Source organism: Antrostomus carolinensis, unplaced genomic scaffold, assembly GCF_000700745.2.
Source record: "Antrostomus carolinensis isolate BGI_N321 unplaced genomic scaffold, ASM70074v2 scaffold32179, whole genome shotgun sequence".
In the NCBI taxonomy this organism is placed as follows: Eukaryota; Metazoa; Chordata; class Aves; order Caprimulgiformes; family Caprimulgidae; genus Antrostomus; species Antrostomus carolinensis.
In genome coordinates, this window is record NW_010341153.1 from 52396 (window position 1) to 78690 (window position 26295).

Here is a 26295-nt window from a genome sequence, read left to right on the forward strand (position 1 = left end):
CTGGCCTACAGGAACATCTCTGGCACCTGAGAGCTTGGTCCACTGTCAGCTACACAATGCACAAAGGTCTCCATCTGCTTTCGGTCACCAGTTGAAACCCCAAAACTGGGATCAGCATATAAACCTGGCCAGTCATGTCATTGCCCACACCCCGCCAACTTAAATATCCATGTGTCTTTGGTACACGTGCTCTGGCACTTTTCCCACTCACCGATGGCTTCCCCATGGCTATCCCGTTACGGGACAAGGCTACACATCTTCTGTAGATACCCAAAGCTTTTGCTTTCACTTATCACTCACTCAACTTTGTCTCGCCTTAAAGACTTTTCTGATTTTATGCATCTTAACCACTTTGAAAAACAGTATTTGCCATCATTATAACAGAGTGGAAAGGCTTTTGAAAGGCACAATGAGCTGGCTCGGCTCTCCGCAAAGCCTCTATCAAGAGGAAAATGGCAGGCAATCTTTCGTAGAATACAAAAGAAATGTTTCTAAGGGACCACAGTTTAATCTATGCCAAACACCTCCGAACAACGGGAAGAGTCACATGCTTCTTTTTCATTTAACAGATACAATGGAGTTGTTATTCTGCCCCCATGTTTTGCAGTATACACTAAATTAACCCATGTCATCAAAGCACCAAGGGAGCTCATTGCAAAGAGCCACTTGTAATACAGCCTGTAACAGGTAAAAACTTCCATCTGTGGGTAAAATAAAACCAAAGGAGCTTTAAGAAAGCAAACTGTGACTATTCAGAAAGTGGTGCACACTATTCTCTGCTGCTCTATCAGTGTTTTCCACATTAGCTCTCAGGAGCACGGTATGACTGAAAAGAGCTATAAAATTACTTAATGCCAGCATCAGGCACTTCAAGAAAACTTTGCATGTAGGAAGGAGAGCTGTAGAGGTCATGTAGGAGGATTTACTGCATACAGAGAGCAGGTAGCATCTTCTACACAGCCTTTCTTTGGCCTTTTCTTTGCCAGAGGACAGTCATAGCTCTGCAGTTTTTTTGAGAAAGGAATGTTTCCTTAAAACATTAAGTTTTCCACCTGGCCACAGATCCTGTCTCCTGTGGCAAGACTCAGAAACTATATCAGTTGTGTTATAGATTTTCTGCAAAGAACCAGTTACTGCCAGCACTGCTACCACCTGGACTGTCTCCACTTAGTTACTTCTGGGACACAAACAATACTTCCTTAAAAGCACTGACCTAAGAATGATGCATCAATCAAAGCACCACATTTACACACAACAGAGCTATCCATGACCCATGGGGGGTCAGAGCACAGGGAGGTAGGGAGCTCTGACCACTGCAGCCTGAGGGACAGAGATGTACAGCCATACCAGTGCCACCACAATGCAGGCAGAAACTAGGGACGCTCCAGGGAATGGTTTTCTGGAACCACTTAGGACTCAGAAGTGAAGCTTATTTCTTTGAGCAGCCCCTTCAGGATTTTGTTCACTATAAAAAAAGCTGGCAGATTTTGAAAATGATCTGGCAAAGTTTAACAGACAAATCTTTATCTAAAAAAAGAGAATGCAAGATCTTGCCCACACAGGACTTGAAACCCTTTCAGTGGATACAGGTGGTTTGGATTCACACACACCAGGATTATAAGTGACAGAATAACCTGATTTTTTCTGAACTGACCCACAGCTCTGCAAAGGAGTAGTCTGATCTGAAAATCTCTTTACAGACATGTCTCAGGATATGATACACTACACATACCTCACCTTTGTGTTTCAATTCAGACAGTGAACTTTGCAAGACTATAAATGCTCACCAACATCATGGATAAACCGCTCAATTTTCGACTGCATCCCCCAGTATCTGAACTCGACTTTACACAGTTTATATGCACACATGATGGGGTATTTTCCAGGGTTATTCTTGTACTCTTGAATCCAGTCTTCTGAGAGGGGGCCTCTTTTAGTCTTCACTGATTTATAGAGCTTTGGATCCTCCTCAGCTTTGTATTCATGTGGAGGGATAGGATCTTTAACAATATCAATAGGATCTATAGAAAGAGAACAGAAAGAGTTAGACATTTCCTTTTCCTAAAGGAAAGAAGAAAATACCATTTTTTTCAGGAGTTATTTCTGTTTTAGCAAGTACCAGAAGCATTACAGCAATTTAGTTTCTTTTTACTTACACTTAAACATCTGATATTTAAATTGTTTATACATTGCTGCTGGGCAGTGATCAGCTCTGCCAGAGGAACTAGTACGCACAGTTCCAGCAAACAGAGGCTCTGCTCCAAATAGATGTTTTTGCCCACAGTGATTGCAGATCCACAGTGCTCTGGCAGATCCACTCAGTTCATCTTTCCAGCTCCAAAAAGACCTTTTGCACATTCCATCTTTCAGCTTTTCTAATATCACTCACAGTGTTACAGCTCTGTCTTGTCTGAGACAGCTAAATACACCTGCCCTTTCTTAGCACTGTTATGGAAAAGACACAACCCACTGAATGACTTATCTTTGGAGTCCATCAAGTGAGGTTAGTGGTAACTCCTCACATGTCGTTCTTACACCAGATGTACTACAGAAGGCAGAGAGTTTAATGTAAATCCAAATTGTTCTAGTTAACGCTTCAACAGGGTTGTTCTTGCAGTATAGCTTCAACAATGGAGAAATGGAAACTGGAGTGAATGAACACATTTTAAAGATCTGCAACCCCAACCCCAGACCTCAGCAGAAACATCTGAAGTTTGGGTTGAAGGGCAAGAAACAACAGCTCTTCTGACACTTCTCAGTGAGGTAGCATGACTAAAGCCTATTTGTTCAGTACTGAAAGCCTGATCAGACAGGCTGTGGAATGAAGACAGTCAAACTGAAGTTCAAAACAAAGAAGTAAAAATCAAGTAACACTCAAGTACAATTGCAGGGGGTTACTGCCATGTCCTGCACATCAACAGTACTCCAGGAGCCAGAGCAGCCACTGGATGTCCTTCCCAGGGTTCTGCTACAGCCAGTGCAGCATGGGACTGCCAGAAGTCAGCCTGAGCTCAAGACTTCGCCACTCCCAGCAGCTTCAGAGCATGGGATGCTTCAGTCCTGTGTGGTTGTAATTGCCAGCACTCCCACAACAGACAGAGGAATCACTATGACACTTGCCATTCTCTGCCTTGTAATAAGAAGCTTTCTTTTGCCTGTTCTCATTCAATCCTTACATATATAAAGCTCATTAACCCGATCCTTCAAAGACAGCTGTGAAGCTCAAGTGTTAACCTGCATGGGGGCAAGACTAAAAGGAGAGGAAGCAAAAATTAAATACACCATGTTTCAGAAGTGCAGATAGGAGTGATTTTCATACACACAAAGAAGTTACACAATTGTACAGCAATATTTCCCTTTTCTATGGTTATTTCTACTTATTATCCCCAAATAATCATCATTAGATGTCTTACTCCCCTCAGGAGCTGCACAAATAAGACAGGAAAGCATCAGCTTCAATTTACAGATAGGAGGACTCAAATTATTTCCATGTGATTTACATCAAGCCTAGAAGAGAATTCAGGTGTCCTGATTCTGCTTGATGTAACCCTACCCTGCAGCCTGACACCTGCAGGGGTGCAGGTGGGTGTTTGGAGAGGGATGGACTGGCAGATGGGACATACCAAGGGAAAAAAAAAAAAAAGGCAGAATAAAGGACAAAGTAAAAGAAAAAGGCTATTCACCTAGAACAGTTTGTCTTTTTTCTGCAGGAGAAAGGTTGAACACGTTGACATGCTCTCCTGGATCAGTTTTGTAGTATGTCTCAATATCAATAGAGAACTTCTCCACAAAAGGACACGTGTACCTGAAAGAGAGAACAATGCAGCTTAGAGTAAATCCCTCTTGGCTTGGCAAGCAGAGAAAATGCTTTCCTAAGATGTACAAAATCAGCCTCAAATCCAAGCCAGCCTTCACTCGTGTTTTACTTCAGATATGCTTAAAATACCAACTGTACAGATTAAAGAGATTTTCTTTAATAACTTAAGACAGGAGCTCACCTTGGTCATGTGGCTTCACTGGAATAGCTCTGGTTTGGTAAAACTCCAAGCCCATATCAAAGGGGTGTGCTCCCCATGAGGTGTTACATGGATTACACATGAGAAGACACCAATGTGACCCAGTCACTGGCAATTTAGCACCCACACTGACCAAGAAAAAACTTTCCAGGGTGGCAACAAGCAAGCACTGGCAGAAGAAAGCCTGAGGGGACAACCAGGTCATCTCACTTTGCAGAGACAGTGACAAAAACCTGCAATTTAGTTTGACAACGGCTCCTCCAGGAGGAGATTATCAGGACAGATTGCTTTAAAGAAGCAGTTTTCAGCAAGGAGAGAACTTTGGGTCTGCTAGACTAACAAGTTATGTTATCCTTGCAGGTATGACACAGATACTACCACAAGGACACCCTGGAAATGCATCTCTACCAGGAGAAAAGCAGAGCTCTTGTCTGGAATCTCTGGCAGAATAAAATATGGACTGATTCTTCACAGGGCCAGATCTCCTGGCCAAGTGACTGACTCACAGGCCTTTCAAGAGAACAGATAAAAACCAGGCTGGAAGTGGACTTTAATCACTGAAAAGTTAGACAGCTCCATTATATTTAGTCATGAGCAACTGCCTGTATGGAGACACTGGCTCCCCACCTTTCCTCAGACTGATGTTACTTGTAGGGAGCAGCAAAAACGGAACTATGAAACTTTTCTAAATTTTTTATTACAAAAAATTCAAAATATCCATCAGAGCCTTTTTATTATGAAATAGTAAATAGAAATGACAGCAGTATCAGACTTGGAAACCTGGAAAAGGGCAAATGCTCTAAACTAGAGTAAATAGAATAAAGGTTATTTATTCCAGGGTATCTGAAGTCCTCCCAGACAAAATAAGCCAAAACAAGGAGGTCCCAGAGGGCTCCACAGAGCCTCTGGCTCCCTTCCCTTCTCAGGGTGAAAACCATAGAATGTAGGTTTGTTGTTTTCTAGCTAAATGACAGTAAGACAGTTCCCAAAAAAGAAGCACCAGATTTATTTATTTATTTGGACTTTTCTCTCCCCCTAGCACAAACGAATCCTGTCTTACTTGACAGCGTTCGACATGACAACCTGCCCATCATCGTGTACATTTATAACTTCACTGAGCTAGCAGATATCTGTAACATTAAGTAGAACATGCAGTGCGGGATACAAGACTAAATAAAAACCATTCAAGATTTCCCACGCTTTGATGGACAAAACAACTCATGTTCTAGAGCAACCAGCCACAAATTCTCAAGCACGTCTGCAGTCAGCTCAGGCAACACTGGCACTCCTGAGATTAAGCACCGTGTAAGAATTCTAGGACTTGACCCCAGTTTCTCTAAAGGATATTACAGGAGATGGAAGAGATGCTGTTGCCACACAGAGTGGTATCAAATCCCCTCTCTAAAGCAGGGAAACAGCTCTGGACATTTCCCTAAGTTTCACCTTGTCCTTGTGTAAGGATATGCGTTCCATGATTCCTCTTCGACTCGCAGAGCTGCCTTGGGCAATATTGACCGAAACCAGCTGGGTATGTGCATACCAATGTGGTACACTTTGTGAGTATACTGCCCGTTGCCTCCCGGCCCATCCATGTATGGCCTGTTCTCCAGGATCTCTACTCCACTGCCTTCCCCACATGTCTCTTCTCTGCTCTTTTTCTGAAAGGGAAAATATATCACACAATTAATCCTTCCAGTGCATGGTACATACCGAGGTCTCAAAGCACTTGAACCATATGGGATGTTTTCTAGGACTCCTTTTGAGCAGCTTCTCATACAGGCAGCAGAACTGTAGCAGCAGCCTGGCAGTAAGACCACTAAACCTACAGATCATAATGAAAATGTTTAGAGATTCATCTGGCCAACACAAGAACAGTGATCCGATTTATTAGGGATCCTGTAAAAATCTGGATTTGGATACTAAGAGAGAGTTTGAACGGGGACCTGTGTTAGCCACCAGGAACAACCACAAAACCACGGATGAAATGCAAAAAGCAAATTTATTCTTGTTACCTGACCAACTGAGGGATCCCTGAGGCAGCACCTGGGCAGAGGTACACAAGCAGCTCCACATCGTGGAGCTTGGTCCATGCTAGAGGATCACCAAACCTGCTGTTTTTGTCTGTATATCAGGGATTGGTGCAGGTGTTGTTTACTATTGTGCTTTGATCTTTCCCACAGCAGGGCAGGAATCTCAAGCATGTTCAATAGGGCGCCTCTAAGTCTATCACAGGCCTCTGTTATCTAAACACAGATGTTCTACTTGTCCAACACACAAGGCTAAACAACAATTAGGATGATACATGTGTTTTTCTACACCTCAGCTGCAAGCCACTTGAGCATGTTCACCATCCTCCTCACCAACCTTCCGTTATTTTCCCACAAGACCTAACGACACATCAATTCCTGCTCCTACAACAGGTGACACATCACTCTTCCCACCAGCACGGTGAACCTTGGCTCCAGCTGTGAACCACCCAACGGCACAAAAAGCTGTCACATCAGCAGATGACATGGCAAAGGGGAGTTTGTCCAACTTGGCACGTTCTTGTGGTGCTGTATGAGCGTGAAGAATCACACACACGCTCGGTGCAACAACACAGTACTAAAGGCTATTTTATGACCCAAAACCACAGGATCTGGGGGCTTGTTGCTTGTGGTCTGGCAAGGCAGCAGGTCTCCAAGAACAGCCTGGAGACTCTGCTCTGCTAATTAAGATATTTAGAAGAAACAACCCAAGTTTGCCAGAATGCACACAGCACCCCCTGGCAGCCTCTATATTTTGGCTTCTTTGTAGTATTGTCCCTCATTGAGAAACCTGGCAAAAATTCCTTCAATAAAAAAACTACTAATTTCAGTGCTTCTAAGAAGAGCTAGAGGCAAACCAAATATTTATTCATTTCTAACACATTTCAGCAGATTGGATGATGTATAACCTTCATCATTTCCAAACAACAGATTCATATTGTTAGTATTTTGAGTTTGTTGCTTGTATTTGAGAGGACAGTTCTTTGGAAATTAATTAAAAAAAAAAAAAAAGGAACTTTAGATAAGAATGAACTGTGAAATATAACATAACAACAGCTTCTCATTTTTGGCATACAAACAATTCAAAGGATAACATGGTTTAACAGAAGATGATTAATAAGATGCAAGAGATCAGCTTCTTGTCTTTTGAGGACAGGATGATAAGCCAACACAGCTATTGAGAAGTAAACAGCTCTCTTTTTAAAGAGCTCTCAAGCGACTTTAAATTTAAACAGTTGTAACTGAAAAAAAAAATCTAAATAACTGACAATCTAAATAGTCATTTTTTTTCTTACTCCACAAACTGCAATAGTCCTGCAAAAGAAAAGCACTTTTTTTGCAGTTTATATCTAACATTCAGCTGGCAGTTCATTAAAACACACGTTCTCTTAAAACAAATTACTGTCTTTCAGTTCTTATATAAGCACTGACCAAGTCCTGTACAAATATTTACGACAATAACATTAAATAATCTTGATGACCCCAAAATCTGGTTAATTCAAAGGTCTCAGAAGAGGCAGTAACCCAGCAGGCATAGCAAATGTGTCAGACAGAAAAATACCACAGCATCTGCTCTGAACAGTTGATACAAATTATGGAGATCTAGAGTTTTATTATATGGCAGAAGCACGTGGAAATCAGAAGCAGGGGAAATATGGGTTCTCTTCGTGCCAAATTATCACATGTAGAATTGTACATTGGCTGGATTTTAAACTCTATTCTAGATTGTACAATCACCAGCAACTGCAAGTCAAATCTGAAAGTCCTTGTGTGGGAGCAAAACAGATTTAGATGTTTTTAAATTTCTAAAGAAATCCACAGCACCAAGTGGACTCAGCACCTCCTAGGGCTGTGCCAAGCTGGACCTACACTGAATAATTGCATTCCCAGGTCTGCAAATGCTTGTATTGCACTGGAAAACCCGAGCTCTGAAGATTTCTTTTGTTTTAATACTGATAGCTGACATAAAAATGGATCAAAACACTCTCTAGGCTTGCTTCCTCAGAATGTGATTTCACACTTTTCCTTTCAAAGCTACATCCAAGATATGCCTTGTCTTCCTCTGACAGCTCTCCACCCCTTAAAGCTCTTCAGAGGGCCATGCAAGGGGTCAGCTGCTTCCATGACCCTGGTTATAAGCTGGAAGGTTCAACACCTTGTGCTGCTGATTCTCACTTCAGCTCCCATCAAACAGATCAGCAGCAGCCAGGGAGCTCTCCTGCAGTATGTGTTTCCTTTCATCGAAGCCCCTGGCACCCCACCCTGAAATACCACCTTTGCTTAATATGCTTCCCAAAAACCCCTCTGTTTTCTTCTGTTGTGTCTCCTGATGGATTGAAGATGGATCAAAGCAGGAGGTTTCTCCTCAACTTGATCTATTTGACAAGACCAAAGACAAGCATTCAAAGCAAAGCCAAGCTCTGATGGTCTCCTGAACCATGTGACTTCTCCATGAGAAGAGGATTCAAGCTGGGGTGAATGGGACACAGAACTGTTCTGATCCATGCCCTCATCAGTATTACTTGTCTTTGGGGATGAAACATCCTTACTCTCTGCCTATGTTTCAACTGAGGAATCTATCTTCCCCCCCCCCCAAACACAAGAAGAAATAGTTTACATCTGAAGCAGTTCAGAAAAACAAACTCCAGTTCTTTCACACACTATGGAGCCAGATCCATGCTCAAGAGAATGTCTCTTCAAACCTGTTTGGTTTGAAGCCCAGCAGTTGTGATAGCTCAGACACATTCAGCCAACACTAACATTCTCCGCTTTCCTTCCCCTGTTGAGCCAGCTTTAAGAAAGTCTCCCTGCACGAAGACGAGCTGCCTGGTTCTCATCCTACAGCTAGAACGCTGGTGAACCTGCAAGATCGGCCAATTTTTGCTTTACATGATTACTTTCATAAGCAGCTTTTCCACATGACCTAGTAATGCTAACACTGAGCTTCTCAGACAGAGCTGTTTGATTGCTGATGTGTGGGGTGGCACTGGGTGGTCCCAACGCTCGGTGAGGGAAGGAAGAAGGGAAAAACCCAAATTAACCGAGACTGTTTGCGGAATTAAGTTCACATCCCAATTCTGATTTCTGGTTATTTTATTCACTTCATATGCACCTGCAGGAGACCACAAACCCTATTCTCTTAGCAGTGTATGCTTCCTCCTTCAGCCTTTCCAGATGACCAACTCCAGCCCACAGCATTTTTCACCCCAGCTGCAAGCCTTAAGCAAATTTTGGTCCTACACAAGATACAATAAGTGACAGCAAGAACATTTTCTAAGATGAATGAGAAATAAGAGCTGCACCTTTGCATGACAAACACATCAGAGCTGCAAAGTTTGTATCCCAAACTATCTCTGAGCCAGGCCAATTTATACTCAAACCACAACATAACTTATCACTGGGAAGGACAGTATGATCAAAGAAAAACTCCACACCATAAACCCACAGGAAGCTCCTTCCCTGCCTGGCAGGATCTCATACTTACCAGTTAACTTGCCAAGAGAAAACAAGATGTGCTGAGGTCAGGAAGGATCGAACAAGTCAGGTTAGATGGTGAACAGTACAATTGCTAACCACTCACAAAGACAAAAAGAAGGTAAGTTTCTCAGACAATAAAGACACGAGCCACACGCACTCGACACCAGGATGATACTTTACGCGTAAGTGGCACTGTGAAAGCACAGCACTTAGGGAAGCCAAGAGCAATTTGCTTTTCAACCATATAGCCTCTTCACGTCTATTGTGACTCAGCTACAGCACGGATAGGGCTTGTTACAAGGAAGTGGTCTGTAAACAACAATTAAAAAATAACCATCGATTGGAAAGCATTTGGCTTGAAAAAAAGTGTCTGGCAAGCCCTCTCCAAAGAATATCTGTCTGCTGGGAGTGGCAGATGTGCAGGCATTTGAGGGTCAGTCTGGAAGATTTCAGCCTCGTAAGACCCATGACAAGTAGAGACTTTATTTACCACATTACCTGCGTTATTACTTCTTGCTGCTACCTGACAACAGTATCTTCACTCTACATAAATATCTGAGGAATGGTCCCCAGCAAAATCAAAGAGTAGTTAACAGCCTTTGTATGCAAATTATCTAAGCCATAATCAGAATAAACCGTCTTATATTGTATTACAATAGGAAATCCAGCCATCCCTTTAGAAGTCCCTTTCTTCTGCTGATGACACTCCATGTTCTGCACAGCCTCATCAATAGCTTTCCAGGACAGATGGTGACACAGATCCCTTCTAGCTAAAGTAATAGCATTAAATTACTCATAACAGGGAACCCAGAGAAGCAGATGCACCGTGATTAGCAAGAATGCCAGTTACTTAAAGGCTTCTATTAAAATAAATCTTTTGGCACAGCAGCATAGCATGGGACACAGCACATGACCTCACCATAACAATCATAGATTAATAATTCCCATGAATGTCATCTAAACATTGGGCTAGCCTAACCCCATTTATCATCTGCCCTTCACCACAGGAGACAAACAGCTGTAAACAAAGCTTTTCACTAGCAAAGGCAGGTTGATTAGTTCTCAGATCTTCTGTCCTCATTTCCCAGTCAGCAATGTGCCCCGCTACCACCTACCAACATGAAGCACATCTTGCAGAGCCCCAGTCCAGCAAACTTGTCCTGGCACAGCTGAGTGGGACCAGGTGACTAAACACAACTTGTGTATATTTTTTTTTTTTAGTGAGGTACAGCTCAGTAAAGAAATGACAGCTGATGGGAACAGAAAAATAGAACCCCCCACAACTTGAGGAGTCTCACTACAGCTGGAAGAACTGAGCGTTCACAGCACAAGAATGCATAATACTGGAGAAAACAGCTAAGAGATGCCTTATCGTATCAGCTGGAGAAATACAGAAGTCATGCTGAGGAAATGAAACTTGCAGTTTTTTTGCTTTTTGTGAATTAGAAGAAAAACCAGCCCCACCAACCAACTGTATTGCTCAGAAGGCCACCAAGAAGAATATTACCGTAAACCAACAGAGTCCTTCTCCCCGTGTTTCAGCCTCAGAGTAAAGCACAGGTCACACATGGGCTCCGGTCCATACATGGAGAATCTCTGCAAAGCCTACAGCACCACTGCAAGTGGCTCAGAGGTTTAGTTTCTCCTGAAGTTTGGGTTTTTAAAAATTATTATTGTAATTTACTACTTTGAGCACTGCAATGGTACTGCAGAGAACAGTAACGACAGGGCAGGTTGCATGGTGATAACAGGTGACCCAGGCACTGTTCTAGCTTTTAAAAATAGATTGTAGCTATAATCTTACCATGTTTACCACGGATTATTGTTTACAGTATAACCCCCTCAATCTAAATAAGTTCGACAGTGGTAACAAAAGGTTGACACGCTTTAGCTTCACGATGAAGTTTCTTGGTACATCACAGCAATGTATTTACACAGTGCTAGTGGCCCACCTCAATGGCCCGTGAGAGTTTTGATTTATTTTTTGATTATTCAAATTATGAAGACTGACAGCGCTGTGCTTGGTAGACCTATCATCCATGAATAATGAAGACACAAATAATTGTCTGGAAACAATAAACAGAAGATTTTGTTTGTTTGGTTGTTTTTTTCCTCCACCTCCCATTTGGGAGTATTACAGGGTATTTTGATAGTCCAGTCAAATTCTTGGAGAATCCATGAGAATAACACTGAAGTCTTGGGATTTTTTTATCCCATTTAAACACAGATAAGGATACAAGAAGTTTACAGCTGGTTGATGGACTCAGTTAACAATGACAGCAAACAAAGGCATCTATGGAACTACTGAATAAGAACATGACAGCAAATATCCCAAGAGGATCCTGCTAACATACTTGCTTGTATTGTTGTGGCATGGGAGGCTGAGAAAACATTCTCTATGACCAATTACTATATTTTTATTCTTTTGGATGCTAAGGCTATCACAAATGCCAATTAAGTCCCCAGAAACAGACCTGTCCTTTGGGAACCAGCAAAAACCTAAATTGCCTCACACAACCCAGCAGACAACAAAATGCCTGAAGTTACTGAGGATGGATGACTCCTGCCATCACTGGATAGCTTTTAACACCTGGTGTCACTAACTAGACTTATTTTTATATATATATACACATTTATTTTCTGTTCAGTTGTAGAAAGGAAGTAAAGGTTCCTAAAATATAAAGGGTTGAGTAACAAAGTTTACAGTGGGAGAGGAATAAACTACTTGTTTTCAATCTCTCCCATACATTAAGGGAAAAATATTTCCAGCTATCTCCAGATGGACTTTATTTAGACTGACAGAGATTTCACTCTTCTGATGGATTTTCCAAAGCATTGCCTTCTTCCCATCATCAACTGCCTTCCTCAACGTGCTCCAGGCAGCTGCCCACCAGCCGTCATCATCTCCTACCCACAGGCACTGTGCAAGAGCAGAAGCTGCATGTGCCGAGGTACCAGTTAGACTACAACTGGTGACAGCCTTTTACAGAGATGCTGGGTGAGGTTATAAGCAACACGGCCTGTTAGCCTCAGCCACATATCTGGCCTTACTGTGCCAACACGAGCATTCACACACCACAGATAAAACAGCACGACAACAGATGCACAGTTTCAGCCATAGCTGCTGCAAACCAGAATTAAACACCACATAAAACCAGAAAGCCAATAATATACTGGAAAATACCAAAAGGTCCCCAAAACTAATGCATGGTTTATTCTTAACACATTTTCCCAGCCCAGGATTTTTGTCCACGTACAGTGACGATGTGCATGCACACGGGTGTATCCGTTCTCCCCTCAGCTGTCTCTTGCTGCGGTATGACTCAGCTCTGTGTTCTGTTAACCACTCCTTTCTCAGCATTTGAACTGACATCTAATTCATTACCAGCAATCTGCTTTCACCACCGACAACCTTCTGCCTGCTGATAGAGATATCTGATAGACCAGGCACCATTCATGGTCAGTGCTTACTGCAGGTAATCAAAAATCAGGTCTTTTAACTAGGAAAACAAAATGTTGGTTTACGCTAAAAGTACAGTAAAGTCATACATCCCAAGCTGGTTTTTATGTTTGGTTTTTCTTTTCAAAATGTGTGTGTCAAAGACCTGAAACACTCAATTAAAATCATATCACCATTATCAGGGTGATACCTGAGCAAACAGCTTTTTTTCCACTGTGAAAGAAGGGAGCAGAGGAGATGGTACTATTCCATTCTTCCAGAAGCCAAGAAGGAGAACTTCTGATCAGATCAAAACCAACATAATTTTATCAGGGCATAATATGTTCTAAGAGCAAGCAGGAAGTTACACCAATTAAATTAGAAATAAAAATCACCCTTATTGTTATTAATGCATTAGAGTGCTGAAGTAGAACAGCACACACAACTTTTTGCTGTCAAAGACTTTTGTGCCACAGCCAGAATAGCCGAGTCCTCTCGCGTTAAAGATGATGGAATCAAGAAGAGAGCAACATTTTGAAGAGGGAGAAAGCAACCTGAAGACACAGAGCTGCTGGCAGGGCTGTGTCTAGTACCCAGATCTTTCAAGCCCCGTTTCAGCATCCTAACCATGATGAGGCATCTTCTTCATTGGGCTTGAGCAGCGACCTTTACTAAAATACAGCAAAACAGTCCTCAAACAGGGAAGCTTCTCTGCTCCTGTTTTGCAGGAGTTGAGCACAGTCTTGGTTATATTGGAAAGATAATACTAAAAGTAGGCAGGAGCTAGGAGCCCTGTTCCCCCAGGGATGGGTTTTAATAGTACTTTTGGGCCTGTATTTTTGTAATGTACAAATCGGAAACAATCCACATCAAATTGGACTCACAGTCCTTCAGTAACAGAATTGCTGGAGGACAATAAGGAACCTGTGAGTTTTGTTCTTGTCACTGAAAGCCAAGGGTTACTGTATCTCATTAAGCTCAATTAAGCTGGCACTGCCTTAACAGCAAACCAAGTCCAACTGCAATGAGATTTCCCACTCTCTCCAGTAACACTATTCACATCCTTTCAGAAGTTGTGGTCGCCACAGGACTGTGTTTTTGTTTATACCATGTGCATCACATTATGAATGCGAGCAACTTTAAACTGCAACATCTGTTTCCATGGCAATGGGACTGCATCAGCAATCCACTGGGTTTAGTTTAGGCCATCTTCACTCAGGCTTCAGCGCTACACACAAATCATTACTGTTAACAGCAAACCAAGTGATGTCACTAGTAACCATGGTGCCCACCGCTGAGGTTTCCGTGTGCCCTTTGCGCTCTAACATGCATCCTTCACACATGACAATTATTTTAATCCAATTAGTCCTGTTAAAAAAAAACAAAACAAAACATGAAAGGCCAGTGTCAATACTTATTTAGCAAAGGAAGGTTAGTTTAAGTCAACAAGATAACCATCAGAACATAAGGCTTTACAACAGCACTTTGACTCCGAGCCTCATTGCACTGTACAGATAGGTATGACCTGAAACTCTGGGAGAGGGAAAAGAAATCTGTTCCTTGACAATGGCTTTATTAATAAAGACAAGAGAGCAGCTGTTTTAATCATCCTCCTTCTAGGTTTGATCAATGGCTGGGCAATGCGCGGTGCTTCGTTCCATCTAAGCAATACGCCTTCCCCCAAACACCAGCGCTTCACCAGCTGAACATAAAACCTGGTCTTAAGTGTTCCTGCTATCCAGTTGAAAAAAAAAACAAAAACAAAAGGAGTCCTAAAAATCAAACAAAAGGAGTTCTAAAATGAGAGAGAGAGAGAGAGAGAGTTGTAAAGGTATGTGGAGGGAAACCAGAAGACTCTCCAACCTGGTAGAAACCTAGTCATAATGCTGTGAGAAGACTGCCACTTCCCAGGCTGCTGTATCAGCTGGCCAAAGAGGACAGCCCTATCAACATGGAGACATTTCACAGAGACCTAAAACTTTGCTGTCCAGGAGGGTTCCCCTTCGGGTCCTTCCCAACTCTGCATGGAGGTGTCATCTGATCACTTCCCTGTCTGCAGCAGGGATATTATGGGGCTCTTCCCTCAAGTTTACCAAGCAAGAATTGGGACTATCACACAGGAACTGCTGGCCTTTTGTGCCGTGCTTCAATCACTGTGCAGTGCCGCCTCCAAGGAGATATCAAGCACACAAGAAGAAAGAAGAGGATGTCACTCATGAAGGGTCTTCTTGTCAGAGAGAAGCACATGTAGAGCTGCTTTCTGATGGGAGGTACATTAGTGTCCTGAGAGCTGATTGAGGTGAGGGTCAGACCTTGGCACTGCAGCCAGGCTGCAAGAACCTCCTCCCTTTGGATTTCCAGCTCCAAATCCTTTAAGACTTCCTGCCAGCAGAAGCAGAGCACAGCTGAGCATGCAGAAGGCCCTGAAGAAGGGACCATTCTCACGCAAGCAAGTGCAGGTTACCTGTGCCACATCTGCAGCACCATCACGCTTGGCTGCTTTCCCTGTAAGATAAAACACATTCCTAAAAAAACCCCTACAAGCTAAAGGCAGGACAGGCTGTCAGCAGCAGACTCCAGCAAGACAGAGCAGAAATATGCACAGCACCAGTTTGTACAAATGCTGTACGCGCTGCCATTATTTAGAATTAGGTCTAGATGTTAATGAAGCTGTTTGTACAAAACCAGAATATTTTGGGGACAATCAATTGTGCAGGACTATAAATAATTTACAGCATTAAGAGAACCATTCTCATGGCCACTCATTAATCACTCTGCCTTTCAGAGACACGCAGTCACACTCCTACGGAGCCAGGGCTGGATGTGCCAGAGGCACATGAATTAGGAATCACTTTATTATGGAGATACCTCAAACTTGTTTACCCCACACGCTCCATTTTTCAAAATGTCTACTCTACTTCCAGCTCAGTATTTCATCTTACCTTGAGTATTTCCTTCCCTGTCTTTAAACTGATTTTTCACTGTATTAACTATTCCACAGACGCTGTCTGTGAGAATTACTGCCCCTAGTTTAAAGGCAGGTAGAGCATGTTGTCCATTATTATATTGTGAGTCTGAGATGAAATTTCGACTCAGAGTGTTCTGCATCAATTCTGATGCTCTGACTACATCCCTTAGATCTTAGGAACCCAATAGCCTGTAAGCTAAAATACCAGAGGGCTGGCTTAAAGAAATCCCCACAGTTTTCCTAATACTTAATTCATTACTTGCCTTCAGGTATTTGAAATAGTGAGAATCCTATCTGGGTCAACCGTCAAGATTTTGTCCACACAATTTTCTTATGTAAGAATAAAGAAGGAAAAAGGATTTTTGACAGCCACAAGCCCAGTAGGATTATCAGTGCTGCGTCCTGTATTAAAACCAGTACAAATCTGAAGTTTGAAACAATTTGTGTTATAACCTTATCTCAGCTTCACTCAGTTTTGTCAGAGAAAGAGAACACACGAACTGTTAAGGCAACATAGTTCACTACTCTAAAATCAATCTTTTTTTTTTCACCAGCTATGGAGTAACAGTCAGTTGAGAACTGTTCCAGGAGAATGACTACAAAATGAGAAAAAAGTAAAGGTAAAAAAGATGTTTGCTATTTCTGTATGTTTTCCTAAAATGCTAACCCAGATGGGTGTCACTGTCACCTGTGCAAATTAGCCCCCAAGTCTGGTAGTCCTGAATGTACCTGTACCTCCCTTGTTCTCAAAGCTAAGGAACTAAGAGTGCCTTATTCTCCTCTTTCAAAAGGATGCAAGCCCTCATGATCACAAAGAAAAGGTTATGAAAAGCAGAGAAAGAACAGAGAACATAGAAGTCACAGGTTTTGAATGCTGCAGCATAGAAATTGGCAGAAAAGCTTCAAACCAAGCTTTTGCTTTTAGACTTGTGAATCTTCCAGGGTCTCTGGAGCTGTGTCACCTGCTTTTGAAATGAAAGCATATATGTCTATCTGTCCAGATGGCCAAGGCATCTGCAAATGAAACAAAAATAATCAGCCATCCTGTTCTTCAGTGTCCAGAGATGAAGGGTTAGTTTGTTTTCCCCCACTCAATCAATCTTTCACCATCTGCTGAGCCTGTTGGCAGTTACCAAGCATAGCTAACAGTTTAAGGGACACAACTTTTGTACCCAGATATCAGGACGTGGCCTCAAGAATTACCACCACCAAGCACATAATTTTAAGTCTACTCTCGAAGGTGCTACTTGAGAGCTACATGCAAACCAAGGAGAAAACAGGACAGTGCAGGGGTCTGGAGACCGAGATGACGGCAAACCACGATCCCTCAGAAAGGAGTAAAGCAACTCAGGGTACTCCATCAGCAGTCACAACAGCTGAGTACAGCACACCGTGGATGCTTGGAAACATGATTTGATTTTTCAGAGAAGGCAATAAATGCAAAGCCCTGAGAGACTGTAGAAGAAGAGGCTCATGTTAAAAGATGAGAAGAGCCCTCAATTCCCAGGATCCTGCCCATATCCAGCAGACGGTGCTGAGCAGATGGGTCCTCTTTAACAGATTGCCTCCAAGAGGGGCCAGAGTCCTTCCCCAGTCGTGAACTGTCTCGGTGCTGAGTGATGAAGCATTACCATTATTAGCTTACAAGGATGACGCAGCACCTTAAAATAAGTCTCATCCTCAAAAGGCGATCACTAGGTTCAGAAGAATATTTTTAAAGTACGCTATCTTTGGGAGGAAGGTCACAAGTACTCAGCAAAAACTGCATGGAGAAAATGAGGGCTGGAGTTATTTACAGCAGAGAAAGTAAGCTATGCACACTGGTATAAAAATAAGATTTAATAACAACAGGAATTCTCTCTTCTTATGTAAGGGTCAGAAGGGCAACGGCCTGTCGGAATCTCACGGCATATGGAACCACAGTAATGAACGGTATTAAGGTGATAAATGGACTGACCTTTGGCTAATAACATACTGATCTTTCTGACAAATGCATTCAGATACTGGAATACAAGCTTTTATGAGAGAGAGACTTAATATTAAATTGTGCGTTGTTCCTAGGGTGCGGGGGAGGCAAACAGAAAGGTAAGTTCCCTAAACACACAGGAACAGGAAGCAAGTGGTACAGGAAGGGACAGCTGTTGAGACACAAACATGCAGGACACTTAGAAGAGGAAGAATTAAGAGAATTTTTCTTAAGATCTATTTAATGTGTAACACAGAATGGTCCTGTCCTCTGTGCCCAACAGGCTTCGGAGTCCTCACAGAGACACAAGTATTGCACAGGCCTTTGATGTGATGTGCAGAGTCAGAGGAGACATCCAGGACAGAGTTCTTGGTTCAGCATTTCTGCAGGAAGAAAGAAATCCCTACAGATGCTCAGATCTGTCCCCTCCGTAACTGGTTTGTGCTCCATGAAACTCATTTCAGCGCTCATCTCTAGCTGCTTTCTGCTTATGTTCAGGTAGGAGACAGTAGTTTCCCCAGAACAAACTGCAGCTCTCCCAGTCCTATGGGCAACTCTCAAGGTTGAGTTTATCTCAAGATCTCTCACCCTTGGAAACAGGACAGACTTTTAAATGTGCATACAGATTTTAGGGAAAAGTTGCACTACAAAACTATTGTCCAGAAAAGAGGTACAAAGAATGATTTCACTGTTTTGAAATATTTTGCCTATTTTATGTACCCGAATAAAACCAGGTCACAGTAGGAAGGAAGATCACTGGTTCCAAGCTCAGATATAAAATTTAGTATGTTTTAACTTGAATAGCAAAAAAGACAAAAATTCAGCAATGATAAAAAAACCCCTTTGTGTGTATGGAAGAGCTGAGACTTAACTGCTCTGCAGCTAATGCAGCCAGGGTTCCCAACCCGACCACGTTGACAACACTGTGAGAGGTTTCCCATGAAAATATGGATCTTGATAGGCTAAAATTTAATAGAGAAAAACAATTCCGTTCAGATCTGCTAGGCTTCAAGCAAGTCAAGGGCACATTAAGCTCTTGGCTGTAATGTAAAATTAACTTATTTATGGAAGAATTTAAGTGCTACTTAAAGAACTGAATCCACTGTCTCTGTAGATAATATTTCAGAAGCTAGCAGAAAGCCACACTGAAGAAACTTGTTGCTCCCCTTCCCCCAAAATAAAATAAAATAAATTAAAAAGCAAAGCAGCAGGCCATTCACCTCAGTTTTCACAGCTTTATAGACCAGCCTGGAGAACTTTAAGTATAAGAGGAATTACAAAGCAACATGGGCACGCACACAATGATTTATTGCTTGTCTCGCCTGCCTAGTGGCGCAGAGAACCAGAGATGCTGGATTATATACTGCACAATTTTAATTCTCCCATCCAGTAAACATAATAAATATGAGTACAGCCTGTTCCAGTTTAACAGAATGATCCTTTGTTACTTGGGTACGATACTGCTTACATCAAATCTGGTGGAAATTTTTGTTAAGATTTCTAAGAAGGAAGGAAGGACTGTTCTCTCATGAAAGAAGATGAAAGGACCTTCCACTGCAAAGCAAAAACCTCCATGAAAACACATTCGAGAAGTGCCCGCAGTACTGTAGCTTGAGTCTGAACATCCCTGCCCACGTGGCTTTGAGGCACCACTTCCACAGAAAGGGTTCCCAGATCAACTGCATGGGCCAGTTGCTTCATCCCTCAGGTGAGAAGGTCCTTTTGGAAAAACTTCCATTTGGAGGATGCTGAAATCTAGAAAAATTATTTGATTGCTCTCAAAAGAGTAACTTTATACCAACTGGTTTGGCGTTTAACGGGGTTCTTCACTCATGAGCTTAAAGTTAAATGAGTGATCAACTTCAAGTACATGCTTAAGGCTCTCTAAACCCTTCAGGAGTAACTGCGACATCTCCTTTTTACACTGTTGGAAAACTGCTTCTTTACAGGACCAGGCTGACTAGTGTCTCCAGCAATAACGACACCACGCTGTACACAACAAATGTCTTTGAAATGAACCTTTTGCTTTTAAGAATCTCCCCAGGATCTACTTCAAAGCATTCTGTTCCACGTTCCAGCCAAAAATTTCTAAGAAATGCCTCTACACTGCTGTTTTATACAGATATCTCAGCTTGTTCCCCTAAGGGGGTTCAAGATACAGAACTTGCTTCTTCTGTGGCGTTTCAGAAGAAAAATGAAAAGACAGACACGAAGCACTTTCTCGTTCTCTGAAAAGAACTGAAGTCATTCTTCCCCACTGCTCTCTCCCCAGCACCTGTCTCAAAGACAAAGCCTCCACTTTTAAATCAAAGTGAAGAAAAAAAGACATTTGGTATTATGGTCTAGGAAAAGCTCCCACTGAAGTTGGCAGGAATCTTTCCACCAATTTCAGGAAGAGTTGAAGCAGATCACTATCAAACACTAAGAAGCAAAATATAAACGCCACATGCTTCCCTAAGTGGGTTTTCTGGCTTTTTTACTTCTTTTTTTCCAATTTGAGCCGAGACTGGTATTTTCAATAGAAAGCACAGCTAACTTTTCCTCTTGTACTACTTGCACACACTATGTACGAGTCACCTGTTTGTCATGCACTTCTCTACCTCACCTGCATCCTGGACTATATTCAGTCTGTCCATCCTGACTTGACACCAGCCATTGAACCTGATTCTAAGAAGAAACCTTACTTTGCTGCATATCAGTGCACTAGAAAATTAGAGGAGGTCTGAAGCAGGGCTAGATGGCAATTTGGAGGTGTAGTTTCTCAAGTAGTTTCCTGGGCCAGTGAACTTCCCCTTGCATGAAACTCTAAATGGCTTACCATGTCCTTTGATATGGTCAAAAATCACTGTCAGGTGAACAAAGTGGAATCCAGTGTCCTGCATTAATGACATAAACCCAAATCTTTTAACTTCTGAAAGTAAACAGCAAATTTAGCACTCTGGCCAAGTCCTCCACATCTCTCAGGAACCCCCCACAGACACTGCCCAGTTAATGATTCATCCTCCTTAAATCAGGTGGGCTCCTCCTTCTTAATCAGATCATTCTCCTGTACGCTCTGCCTCTCGCTGACAAGTTCTGCATAGCTAATACACATCAACCGGCCCTTTATTCAAAAGCTGAGTCAAATTTGGAAGAAAAAGTTGTAACAAAATAATTACAACAATATTCAAAGCAGCTACAGCATCAGGAAGAGATACACAAAAATGAAGCCACCTAAGAAAAATGTTACTCATTTATACTAACATTTAGGTACATCCAAAGATGACACACGCTTTACATTTGTGTCAGAAAAAGGAATTTGACTTTTATTACTGTAAAACACACACTGTGCACTGTTTTAACAGTCAAGTCCAAGTGCAGGAGTACTTAAAGGAACACAGTTGGATGTGTGGGGGAAAAATGGGGAGTTGTGCTTTTGCTTTGGTTTTGGGGGTTTCCTGGAGGGATCTTTTTTTTTTTCCCTCTTAATTCATTTTAGGTTTTAAGCCAAAGCAGGTTTTTCTAGCATCACTTCATCCTGCCACAGAAAGCAGAGTTCTACTGCAAACTCAATATTAGATGTGTGTTTTGCTGGATGAGAACAATTAAATTTTATTTAAAGTGTGGGACAATGAAATAATACTTCAGATTAATTTTCTTTTAAAAATGCTCCTGGTTGAATTTCAAACAGTGGGAGGATATGGACACAGAGGATTTGAGTTACAAAAACCCCAACATTTTAATTAACTGCTTTATTAAAGACAGGGAATTCAACAGAAATTCCCATCAGTATTCAGAAGCCTATTAAAAATAATCTAAGTTTTATGTCTAAACTGATTAGTATCTGTTTCCTAGTGGTACATAAGCAAAGACATACTACATCTAGATTTCTAGACATTTTTTTTCATCCCCTAAATTCAATGTTGTGAAGTTTGGTTTACTTTCTCAAATTTATTCTAGGCTCTTTCTTCCCAAGAAAAGAGCACGAGCTTTTGGTTTGCAGCTGGAACTGGCATGACCAGTAACCACAGCCCAACTGGGAAGCAGTGGCCGCTTAAGCCCTACAGCTTTATCACTTCAGGTGGGTACCCACACACCTAGGCTCAGTGCTTCTTTCTGTAGGATAGCCTATCCCTGAGCCATCGTTTCCCCGGGTAGGTCAACCAGAGGTTCTCTAATTTAAGGACAAGTCATAAATTGCAGTCTGTATTACTTTTCCCTCCTGCTCCTTTATAAGCACACAGCAAACTTCAAATTTAAAATATGGAATTCTAACAGCAATACTCTACTCTCCCACAAAGCCCTGCATTAGCCTGCACCCATCACACGGGCCAAAATATTACTGACCTGTATCATGTACAGCTGCGCGATCCGATATTCTTCCACGCTCATCGGAAAAAAAAAAATTCCTTTATGAGCATTTTGAATTCAAAACTCTTTTCTCCGCTTAGAAACACAATCCAGAAGCTTTTAGTAAAGGCTCCTTAAATAATGGGAAGCAAATGCATTGAGGATCCCTGAAACAGAGAGAGAGAGAAAGAAAAAAGAGAAGCAGTTATTTTCCGTTATTGGAGAACATCCTATTAAAAAAAAAAAAATCAACACAGAAACATTAATTTTTATAATAGCAATAAGCTTAATAGCAGAGAGAAGAATCCCTGGAGAGCTACCAGACCCTTGGTATCAAACTGAACAGAATCTTTTAGAAGAATTTTGATTTGCTTCAGAGGATACCATCAAAGCTATTACCCTCCTGACCTTTGCCACCATATCAATCACATTTTCATATGCAAGAGCATCTCCATGGAAGAGATGTGACAAAAGCTCAAAATGAATAGGCAGACCTTCTGTTGCTAGACAATAAAGTATCTCTCCAATGTCAGCAACACACCAGAGATGCATCCACGCAAAGGCATCAGGTTTTATCCTCTCACATTCATTCAGCAGCAAAAAAAAAAGGCAATAATTAGACTTCCTCAGCCCTCAGGAACACCATGAGGAAGAAAGTCATTTGGATTCTAACAATGAAGATGGCAGAAATGGACTTTTCTTCCCTGCTTTATTCTGAATTACTGTCTTGGTAGGATTCCTTCTCTTTCACCTCCAAAGTAGTCTACAGGAAAAATCCTCCTGACACTGATGTTGATGTCAGACTCATTTTTACCCTCCCACTGCATAAGAATACAGCCAAAGATCAAACTGCAACATAAAAAAAATCCCATCATACCCCAGTTCAAGGCAATTTCATAAAATTATTGTTTAAGAATACAGGGAATACAGAATTTACTACATCAGGGGTAATTTTTCAAATATTCTTAAGACTCCCTACGAGCTGCAGATAAAGGCAACAAAGTCATGTAAGGAAGGGGAGGAAAAAAAAGATGCCTGGTGCAGAAGAGAGGACACAAGAAGTGAAACTGTTTGCTATCAGGCCAAATCAGCCTCAGTAGGATTTGATGACCACTCTCCCAGCAAGCAAAGCACTTGACTGGTTCCTTCTCATCACCAAAATCCACTTTTCCGCTGTGCCTGCTTATTGGAAGTCTTCAGATACAGCTGCTGGAGAGAAAACAGTCCCCAAACCCTACACCTGAGGAAAACAAACAAACAAACAAATCCCCAAAACAGAATAAAAACAACCACTTTATTGAGTGGATTAAACCATGGTCTGGAAACCAGGAAACCACACGGCTATCAGCAGACCTCGGCGCTACTCGGCGTTTGCACAGCATTTCACCAACCTTTCACAAGGTTTAGAGAGGTTTAAACACATGCCCATGGTCACAGAGCAACCAGGGACAAAATTCAGTATTTATAACTTGGGTTTCCTGACTTCTAATCTGCGTAGGACTCAAAGGGCACTGCAGCAGCTGCCTCTGGCATCAGACCTGACCCACTGCTGAATGTCCACAGGGGCACTGCTCACCGCAGCCCGGGCGAAGGGTTTGCCGGACCCAGGCAGCAGCCCCCGCGCCGCCCTGCCATCAGCTCGCTTTCCTTTGATTGCTGAGTTTCTAATTTGACAGTAAAGCCAATCCATCCCAGACTGACTCGTTTGGAATAGCGATCTGTCTGGTGCTGCATCATCTAAACAATTTATTTTCAAAGTCAATTCTCTGTTGCATTTTATTGCTGTCAGAGCAATCTATGTGCGTGGACAGGGGGAAGGAAAAAAACCAAACCAAAACAAATCTTTGCTATGGCAAACTCTGTAGAGAATAATTCTGGGAGGACAGAGCTTCCCAGCACTCCCGTGCCTATGCACATATGCACACAAGCATGTGCATCAGTGAGCACGGGCAGGATTTCCTCCATCAAACTAATCCTTCAGAACAGGTGGGGATAATCTCATTAGGTGGTTTTTAATTAGTGGCACAGCAAAGAACAACAATAATTACCAGAGGCTGGATCTCAAGCTCTGGCCCCAGACCTGCACTGGTACAAGGATCTCAACTCTAATGGCAGTGGGAGACTCAGTTACATGTCTTGAGCAGTTTGTCATGCTTTGGAGATCTTTGAAAATTAGATTTAAAAGCTCCACCCTGCCCATTCCCCAAATGCTCTGAAAGCAATTCTGCTCCCACCATACGGGCATCAGTCACGTCTGTCTTTGCTGCTTGCTAAAAACAGGATATTTCTATCGATTGGAAGAGATTAATAAAACAAAAAAAAAAAAAAAAAGAGAACCTTAAAAGCAATAAAATGGCAGGAAACCAGTACCAAGATGGAAAAAATGTGTTTATAATGAAGTGCCAGGCAGGTAATAATTCAGACAACCAAGACACAAGATGGGTTATTTTATTAGAGACTAAAAAACCCTCAACCACTTTGGCCCCAAGCAGGCACAGCGGCAGCCACCAGCAGCCATCTCGAAGCACCAGCGATGGATCCTATGGAGAGGAGAGAAGAGAAAGCCCTTCTGGAAGCAAGGGAGCCAGGACACAGCTTTGGAAAACACATGTCAAAACACCAGCTGTGTCCCTGGCACGCACTGCATCCGACCCATCGTTACCAACAGCCAGAGGTGTTTGAATGGAGATGCTGAACGTGGTGGTATCACAGCAAGCAGCCAGCATTTCAACAGCAGGCTGGATTTCAGCTGTTCAGCCACCAAGCTGGACTTTCTACAGGTCTGCCAAAGCCCTGCGGCCACACAACCAGGACTGGTGGTGGCAACCCAAGGTGGTTTGCAAAACTCAGCTTGCAGCCGGCTTCTCTCAGCCAAAGGAAAACAACGGCGACGCAGGACATTTCCAGACTCGCTGCTATTTCTGCTATAGCCAAGTGGGACATTTGTACAGGCCGTTATTCAATTTATACACAGAGCTGTAGTAACTGTGAAAGCCAGGCACATAATTTTATACCTCAATTATTTTAAAATCAGGTTCTCAAAGCATTATAATTATGCTCCAGAGTCAATATCCTGCTGTGATGAGTCAGGTCCACCTCTGAGCTCTTGCTTCAGGCTGTCTGAAGGCACAGTGTGCTGCATTTACTTCTGATTTTAACAGTTTCCCTCGCAACAATAACAAACTTTTTAAAGAAGTGCTCTTTCTTTAAAGTAGGGAGGACTATCAGGATCTGCAGAAGCTGAACAGTTCAAGAGACCCAGCAAAATCACTTTGTTTAGCCCATGAACTTGGTGTTTGGTGTTGTCGCTTTGGGAGCATCAGGGCCAGCCTTGCTGTTAATAAACGAGGTAGCAGAGGACTGATGACAACTGACAGCTTGTAATTAAGGAATAAGAGTTAGTGTGTGAAGGGTATTTCAACTGTGTTACTGGAGTCCTGGAGGCCAAACCCCAGCCAGGCTTGACAGGCTGGCCCTGAAGAGTACAGAAACTGAGTAATACAGTAAAAATCCTGGCTCTGCGACACGCTGGTTGGGTCCAGTGCAGGGGAACCACTCACACCAGTGGGTTCAGGCTACCAAAGGGCTGTTACCACCCTGTTCCCAGCTGTGCTGTTACAGCTCTCCTACTTGTCACCTCAACAACTAACTTTTGACCAGCTCACTCATTTTTCATGTCCAGGCTGCCAAGTACAGGTTTGTTAGGGCTGGAACAAGCTACACCACTCCAGTAGCAACCTACCCCATGCCACAGCTGCTATTTCCCATTTTCAACAGGGAAGAAAAAGCCTTAGATGCAGAGAGCAACTATAATGAGCTTTTTCTAGCCTCACGCAGGAGGTTCATTTCACACTATTTTAAAGATAAAAGACTTGCCCTGGGAAGGAAGAACCCATCATGGAGGGTTGCACAGCAGCCAGTGGCAGAGGCAGGTACCTGCCCTGGCACTGCAGTCTCAGGTTCTTATCACCCATCACCTGCTCAAGCCTCTGCTGCCTTTTGAAGTTGAGAAAAAAAAATCTCCCTATAAAAGATCACACTCGTCAGCTAAAGATCAATATCCGTGACTCAGC

The 26295-nt window shown here is 42.4% G+C and overlaps 1 protein-coding gene across 1 annotated transcript in view; it reads right to left on the minus strand.

The window, feature by feature from the left end:
• Positions 1-22389, minus strand: part of PITPNM2 (phosphatidylinositol transfer protein membrane associated 2) — a 65225-nt gene extending 42836 nt beyond the window's left edge. The window contains exons 1-4 of the mRNA XM_029087081.1: positions 22220-22389; positions 5460-5674; positions 3684-3805; positions 1788-2021 (exon numbers count right to left, since the gene is read on the minus strand). Coding sequence (XP_028942914.1) covers positions 1788-2021; positions 3684-3805; positions 5460-5674; positions 22220-22264 — 616 coding nt within the window. The 5' untranslated portion in view covers positions 22265-22389. The remainder of the gene's footprint in view (positions 1-1787; positions 2022-3683; positions 3806-5459; positions 5675-22219) is intronic.
• Positions 22390-26295: the final 3906 nt, after the last annotated feature.